Source organism: Bidens hawaiensis, unplaced genomic scaffold (genome assembly GCF_021521415.1).
Source record: "Bidens hawaiensis isolate Kalapana, Puna unplaced genomic scaffold, B.hawaiensis_p1.1 tig00061653_1, whole genome shotgun sequence".
In the NCBI taxonomy this organism is placed as follows: Eukaryota; Viridiplantae; Streptophyta; class Magnoliopsida; order Asterales; family Asteraceae; genus Bidens; species Bidens hawaiensis.
This window is the reverse complement of record NW_027501096.1, coordinates 13,030-20,202: the sequence shown is the minus strand read 5'-3', so window position 1 is coordinate 20,202 and position 7,173 is coordinate 13,030. Positions and strand designations below refer to the sequence as shown.

The 7,173-nt window shown below is 34.8% G+C and overlaps 2 protein-coding genes across 3 annotated transcripts; one reads left to right on the top strand and one right to left on the bottom strand.

Moving 5' to 3' along the window:
- The first annotated feature begins 530 nt into the window (after positions 1–530).
- LOC143603449 (NEP1-interacting protein-like 1) lies at positions 531–2,536 on the top strand. Its single transcript, XM_077080234.1, has 5 exons — positions 531–682; positions 1,256–1,434; positions 1,634–1,717; positions 1,804–1,971; positions 2,071–2,536. The coding sequence occupies exons 1-5, from the start codon at positions 535–537 to the stop codon at positions 2,191–2,193; spliced, it is 702 nt and encodes a 233-aa protein (XP_076936349.1). The 5' UTR covers positions 531–534; the 3' UTR covers positions 2,194–2,536.
- Positions 2,537–3,081: 545 nt separating this feature from the next.
- On the bottom strand, positions 3,082–6,144 carry LOC143603448 (putative protein phosphatase 2C 46). 2 transcript variants are annotated; one of them, XM_077080232.1, is made up of 5 exons: positions 6,001–6,144; positions 5,431–5,773; positions 4,978–5,345; positions 4,644–4,880; positions 3,082–4,565 (listed from the first exon to the last, which is right to left on the bottom strand). In XM_077080232.1, exons 2-5 carry the CDS (start codon positions 5,741–5,743, stop codon positions 4,317–4,319), a joined length of 1,167 nt encoding a protein of 388 aa, XP_076936347.1. In that variant the 5' UTR covers positions 5,744–5,773; positions 6,001–6,144; the 3' UTR covers positions 3,082–4,316. The 2 variants fall into 2 exon arrangements, with proteins under 2 accessions (XP_076936347.1, XP_076936348.1); XM_077080233.1 differs by having other exon boundaries at positions 5,431–5,794; positions 6,001–6,085.
- Positions 6,145–7,173: the final 1,029 nt, after the last annotated feature.

Here is a 7,173-nt window from a genome sequence, read left to right as displayed (position 1 = left end):
TGTATCTTATATCTTATACCTGATATCTGCTATAGCAATCTCTTAATATACACTTATATTCAAGAGCAATCTAGTCTGATTCTCACGTCAGAGAGTGGTCACAAGGAGGAACCTATAGACTCTATCCTCACCTATGCAACTAACGGCTCCTCTCCACTCATAAAATCTCACTTTATTATTTCTATAATCTATATATATTGTACAAAACTTTAAAATATAAGGAAAAGATAAAAAGAAAAAGTCTGATATGATATGGGATCCACAAGAAAAGAAGATACGAAGAAGGACGTTATAAATACATAATAGGTCTTGATTCCCACACAATTTCATTTCATTTCATTTCATTTCATTTCATATTCTTTGCTTAAGCATTAAACAATACAACCAAACGAAACGTCACTAAATCCGTGATCCTTCCTTCAATCCCTCTCTATATACATACACAATCATCAATCTTTCTTTATTTAACCCATCACACACACACAATAATAATAATAATAATAATAATCATCAAGATTTCAAAGCGATTCAAGAATGGATTTTTACCAAGTTTCTTCTTCTTCTTCTTCATCCTTTTCGTTTGTGAATTTGATTACAAAAGTCAAAGATTTCTTCAGCTCTGTAATATCCGCCATTCTTGGAAACCTTCTCTCTGCGATTTTCACCTTCTTCTTCGCATTAGGTAATTTTGTTTATTGTGGTTGATATTCGTGTAGTAATTGAATTGGGTATTATTTATGGATCCTCAATTTCATGTCTTCTTGATTGCAACGCAACTTGACAATTTAGGGTTCAAAATTGGGGCTTTCTGTAAAAACATTCTACATCAATCACAACTTTTTAACATATATTTATTTAGGGCTCCAGCTCCAACTTAAATGAGCTGCCACTGGCTCGGCTCGTTTATTTTATCCAGCTTCAGCTTCGCTTGTTAAAAGCTCGTGGCTCATTGCTTTTACAATGGACAAAATATGTATTAGCTCTTTTGTTTTTATAATTTTTTTTAAAATCGACTGGCATGCTATGTGCCTTTTTTTTCCTTTTTCTTATTTTCGTATGTTATTATTATCATGAAAAATTGGGGTTTAATCTAAACAAGCCAACGAGCCGAGCCGAGCCAAACCAAGCTTGGGCTTGGCTCATATAGATATGAGCTTTTTCCGAGCGAACTTCGAGCATGCCGTGAACCTTTTGAACAATTCTAATCTTTTTGCCTCTCGATTGAAGCTAATCGTTGTTGTGTTTGAATTTGCAGTGGGCACTTTATTAGGAGCATTGACCGGTGCTTTGATCGGTCAAGAAACTGAAAGCGGGTTCGTTAGGGGTGCTGCGGTTGGCGCCATTTCTGGTGCTGTGTTTTCAATTGAAGTTTTTGAATCTTCTCTTCTTTTATGGCAATCTGATGAATCTGGGATAAGATGTCTTCTCTACTTGGTGAGCACTTTTATTTTCCAATTAACAAAATTAAAAAAATAATAAATATGAGCCGCTTTCTACTCTGCTGAAATGAGTTCAATCAGAGTTTGTTTGAGCCGGTTATGGATTAAAAAAAATCATTTTTAAGCTACCTTGACAAAATAGACTTTTTATTTGATTCTCATCCTAATAATATATCCCTTTGTGTTTCCAACAGATTGATGTTATTGTAAGCCTGTTGAGCGGAAGACTTGTTCGCGAGCGGATGGGGCCCGCAATGTTAAGTGCAGTACAAAGCCAGGTAAAGTTTGAAAATCTTTCTTTAAGTGTAATTTGTTTTTATTTTTTATTTATGTATTGTTATTGATGTTTATGGGTTTAATTTAGATGGGTGCAGTCGAAACGAGCTTTGAAGAGGTTCATAACATATTTGACATCGGCGGGTCTAAAGGTTTGCCTGAATATTCGGTTGAAAAGATACCGCAAATCATGGTTACCAAAGACAATATTTTGGATGATTCGGGTGAGCAGGCTTCGTGCTCTGTGTGCCTTCAGGTGATAAAACTTCTTTAAGCAATTGTGTTTGTGTTTAACTAACTTTCTTGAAAAATATTTGTGATCATAAAAGTGATAATATTTGTTTGTTTTTTTCAGGATTTTCAGCTTGGAGAAACTGTAAGAAGTTTGCCACAATGTCATCACATGTTTCACTTACCCTGCATCGATAAGTGGCTTATAAGGCACGGATCTTGTCCGTTATGTAGGCGCAATCTCTAAAGATTCTTCTATTCTCTGTAGATTCTGGAAAGGAGACATTTTTCGTATTTTGACACGTATATGTTTCTTTATATGTTGATATACTTTGATTTGTATATGATAGTGTATGTAGTTAGGTTATACAGTATATGTATCTTGATACCATTTGAGAGTCAGATTATAGTAGTATAAAACATAACATTCTATCCCTTGTGGGTCGGCCTCTGTTTGAGAATTTGTACTATTAATTTGAATAATGTTCATCGAGTTTCGTTATTGAAAATTTAGAAACAATCTGTTCGGTTTGGTTTGGTTAATAGTATAAAACGATTCTGTAACCGAATATTGGAGCTTGATAAAAGTCATGGTTCCTCCCTTTATGATACTCATCTTTTATAAAAATACATTTGTCTGTTTGGTTTCAAATTGTTCGATTATCCATCTGTTAGTTCCAGTAATGTAAATGTATGTAACCGAAACTATATCGATAAGGTCATTTATCAAAAATATTACCAATTTCCGTCTGTGGTTTGACGAAAATTGTCACTTTCATCTAAAGGTTTAAACTTTGCATGTGCACACTGTGGTTTGTATTTCTTGTCCACTTGACTAGCACTATTAGTATTTATAATTACAGTTCGATGAACCGGATTTTGAGTTTTTGTGTCAAGTGCAGCCCGCCCAACAAGGCACACAATGTTATTGCTAGTGCATTTTTGGTCGTTTATAGGCATCATCCTCCACCTTTTTAGGGATGCATAACTTTTAATGTATGGAGTACAAGACATTATAAGGTCATGTTATGTTTCCTAGATTTTTTGGTGACGAAAGATGATAGTTGGTAGCTATTAGGTAAGGTTTTCATTCATGAAAAGCTTATCCATATACACATCTTTAGCGACGATCTATGTGTTACCAAGATTTAATAATTGAAAAGGTAGAAAGAACATTATATCCTATCCTTAACCTTGATCATTTGACAATTAAAGTGCTGTGTAATATGGGCATAATAACATGATTTGTTAAAGTTGCACATCTCCAAGAATATGGTTCAAGATAGGAGTTTGTGAAGAAAGACGTACGATTAAAGTTAAGGATTTTTAGTGGATGTTTCTTTTGTGTCTTCGCTTTGTCTTAGGGGCTTAGATTCTCCTACCTTTTAGTGGGTGATTCATCCTGTATTTATGTCCGTTGTATGATACTATATATGTTCTACAATATTATGTGTTGTGTATTTTACCATGTCAATCATTCACCATTTGTTTTATTATTTGTACATGTATGCTTTGTGTGTTGTCTAGTACTGGGTCCAGTTGTTAATGGACTAGATTTTTAAGACAAGTTTGCGATTATTTTTTTTTCTTTTTTTCTAAATGGGATATTCATCAAAATGACATTTTTTTTTGTATTAAGTTGCAAAGTTACATGCTTGTACGTATGTATGTTATGTCATTAAGTGGTTATGTGATTTAGTTATGCAAATACTTTGCTTAAATAACGATCAAGCTTATCATTGGCCCATTGATCCTAAGATGTATGACTGTATCAGTGTATGGTCAAACGGCCCAGATAAAGGCTCCACGGTCCTCCACGACTCAAGTCTCAAGCACATAAAGAGTTACACGCAGCTCTCTGGTCAGCCAGTAGCTTAGTCCACCACCACCAACCATCGCAACACAATATTGTTTTTCATGTTGACAAAGAGATGAGCCTTCGTATTGAAGACCGTTTTAAGTATCCCCGTGATTATACATAAACCGTACAAGAAAACCGATTGAGTTGTGTTTTTAGTTCATGCACAGGAGATGAGGTGGTAAACAATACTACAATAGACAGTGATACATATGGGTTGCGTTAAAAAAATGTCATTCCAGTGTCATCCAGAACAAAACAGATCGAGTCGGGTTAACCTATAAACACTTTTTATTCATTTTTTTGTAATAACAGGCCCACAAAGTGAAGAATCTAAAAAAACAAGACAACAAAAAAAAAAATCTAAAAACAAGTTTTACAAGATTTACACAACATAAGCTACAAAGGATTTCCCTATACATGATGCAATTAAACTTATAGATGGTAAATTACCTTTTTAACCTTCTCTGGACTCCATCCAACCACATGGAGTAAGCAGTGCAACCGTGATCCTATGCGGTTGACCGTGGCACCGCCGCCAGAGTTTTCCCCGAGAGGTGGATACAACCATCTCTAAGAGACAAAGTAGGCCCTTTCCACGAATCAACTAGATTCGAGTCTAGAAATATAACTACAACTGTGATATCATCATGGAAATGACGCCTTACTCCCCTATCGATTTTCTTCAAATCAGCGTATCTCATCTCCCTCTTCTTCGCTGCCTCTTGTAACGCAGTTCTCACCAGCCTTCTACCAATTCCCTACATCAAAAAAAGCCACCTCACACTTGTTACATCACTATATCAGAAACCTAAAACGAACCATTGTAATAGACTTACTTTACGCGGGTGATTCTGCACTATATCCACGGCTTCTTGATTACTAAGATGCTCCCAAAGACCATCCGATGCAAGTATAATAAACTGATCGGTCGGTTGGATTTCGTGCATAGATATAGATGGGTCATAGTTGAGTATCGGCCTCCGAATCGGGTCACGTAGACGAAACTTTGCATACAATGGTTCCCTATTGAATTCCGCCTTCTTTAAGTACACATCACCTATAGATCTTGATATCTACAACAACAATAAAATTCCAAACAACATGATTTAAGATAACAATATTATTATCACCTTATCACTTTCAACAGTGCAACCAACACACGAACCGTACCTGTATGAGCCCTTTTACACGCCACACGTTATGTTTCAATACAACAATTTGTGGATCATCGGGATGCAAACTATGAAGCTCTTGTCTAACCGACTCGATGCTTGCATTATGTTCGGTTGATAGCTGAATACCAATAACTTCACCAGTTGCCTTCACGGTTCTTCCCAAAACAGCTCGAGAATCACCTGCATTGGCTATGTAAAGTGTCCCGTCACAAATAACACCAACCAGACAACACGTTCCAACCGCAGCTAGTTGCGGCTTAACCGCCCAATGCTTAGCGACGACCGATAAAAACCCCTCTTCTGTGGCGTGATACGCTTTCCGGATGACATCCATCGACATTGACTTTTGTTCTGCAGCAAACCCTAGAGAATCAAACTAAAACAAAATAAGTACCATTATAAAGTATTATCAAAACTTGTTTATGAAATTGAAACAATGATCACTGACTTTTGAGATTGTGAAAGAGGTGATCATTAACGTAACGGGACGTTTCTGGTCCACCATGACCGTCATAAACTCCAACAAAGGTCCCGTGTGGGCCCGAATCGAGTAGGCTGAGGGAGCCGGACTCAATCTGGCTTTGATCCTCAAGCAACATATTGGCTTGAACCACAGCCATTGAGTAGTCACCATGGATATGTTTCCCCAAATCTTTATACCACAAAAGACCGTCCTGCCGGCCGACGTCTGAACCGATATCATAGAGGTCCGAAGACGGGAACCAGCAAGATGTTAAAATGTTCATCAATTGTGATACCATCCCTCTGCCTCATCTCTCAACATCCAAATTCTGATGTGAAAATAAAAAGCCCTATAAATACGTAAATATTTAATCTCCTCAGATTGATCAATTGTCAATAATAAAAGAGAACAAGGATCCAACTAGTAGAGAACAAGCTAATAGTCAAATCAAATTTCTAGGTCAACAATGAATTGGCCAAATGAAGAATATTTGACTAAAAATAAAAACTTAAAATTAATTAGGGCATTAATTCATGGAAAGAAGCTGAAGCATACCAGATGGAAGGAATTGAAGTGAAAGTGAAAGTGAAAGTGTGTAGATTGAGATCTGTTCAGTTGATGCATCAAAAATTGAAATTTGTATTATATATACATATGTGTGTGTATGTATAGATTGTGAGGTTTTGTTGTAGATATGATGAGGATATGGACAGCAGGAGGAGGAGGAGGAGATGGTTGAACAAGAGGATAGACAGAGAGAGAGATGAAATTAAAACTTCGCTATTTCTATTTATTGTAATCATAGTATTTGTTCATTATAAAATATAGTCTCACTTTAACAAAAGGCTATCTATATCTATACTCTCTAATAAAATGTTACAAATTTTGTCACTTATTACTTCTGTATTAACCCTCACATTTTTTAACAAATTAATAATTATAAAATAATAATTATCATTCTTAAAATTTATGCTTCAAATTTGTTAATTTAATATTGACTTCATATTCTTTTTTCAAACATTGATATTTATAATTATCTTTTACTTTAAAAATGTTTTAAATACTATTGTACAACGACTGTATTAATAGTGTTTACGGGTTTATTGTTACTTGTATACTAATTATTTATTAAATATTGTATTTTCAAAAACTACTCGTGTTGTATACGGGCCTCAAACTAGTTGTTTAATAAATGCTCTTTATCACTACACGATATTGGAAGCGACACTTGTATTGAAATTAAAAAAAACTATTAGAGCATGTTTGAGATTGAGTTTGGAAGATACTTATTAGTGTTTTTAAAAAGCCAATAAATTAAAATGTGTTTGTCAATCACAAATTTTTCTTATTTTAGCTTTTTGAAAGAGTTAAAAACAGTTTTTAAAAGCCCCAAATCATAACTTTTTAAAATAACTTTAAAAAAAAAACAATAAGCAAGTAAACATTTTTCAAATAGAATCCCAAACACGCTCTTAAAAGGTTACATTAATAAAAAATGACAAAGGTTAATTAAAGGATGAAAAGTAGCCCATTGTAAATATCAAGTTTGGACTTTTGTATACACAACTAAAAATAATAAAAGGTATGAAGTTTGAACTTTTATATACCAAAACTAAAAAAGTAAATAATCAAATACTTAATAAAGATGTAGAAAAAGGAGAATTTGAAATTGGGTTTGGAGGGACGAATGGGGACGAAAAATGAAATGAGCAGCAGCTATCACATGCA

What these genes read in the sequence shown, in the direction of transcription:
- LOC143603449 (XM_077080234.1), top strand. Translation starts at nt 535, where the DNA reads ATGGATTTTTACCAAGTTTCTTCTTCTTCTTCTTCATCCTTTTCGTTT. An exon ending in CACCTTCTTCTTCGCATTAG is followed by an intron (nt 683 to 1,255) that starts GTAATTTTGTTT and finishes TTGAATTTGCAG; the next exon opens with TGGGCACTTTATTAGGAGCA. An exon ending in CGTGCTCTGTGTGCCTTCAG is followed by an intron (nt 1,972 to 2,070) that starts GTGATAAAACTT and finishes TGTTTTTTTCAG; the next exon opens with GATTTTCAGCTTGGAGAAAC.
- LOC143603448 (XM_077080232.1), bottom strand. Translation starts at nt 5,743, where the DNA reads ATGGTATCACAATTGATGAACATTTTAACATCTTGCTGGTTCCCGTCT. An exon ending in GTGTAAAAGGGCTCATACAG is followed by an intron (nt 4,881 to 4,977) that starts GTACGGTTCGTG and finishes TTGTTGTTGTAG; the next exon opens with ATATCAAGATCTATAGGTGA. An exon ending in TGCAGAATCACCCGCGTAAA is followed by an intron (nt 4,566 to 4,643) that starts GTAAGTCTATTA and finishes TTTTTGATGTAG; the next exon opens with GGAATTGGTAGAAGGCTGGT.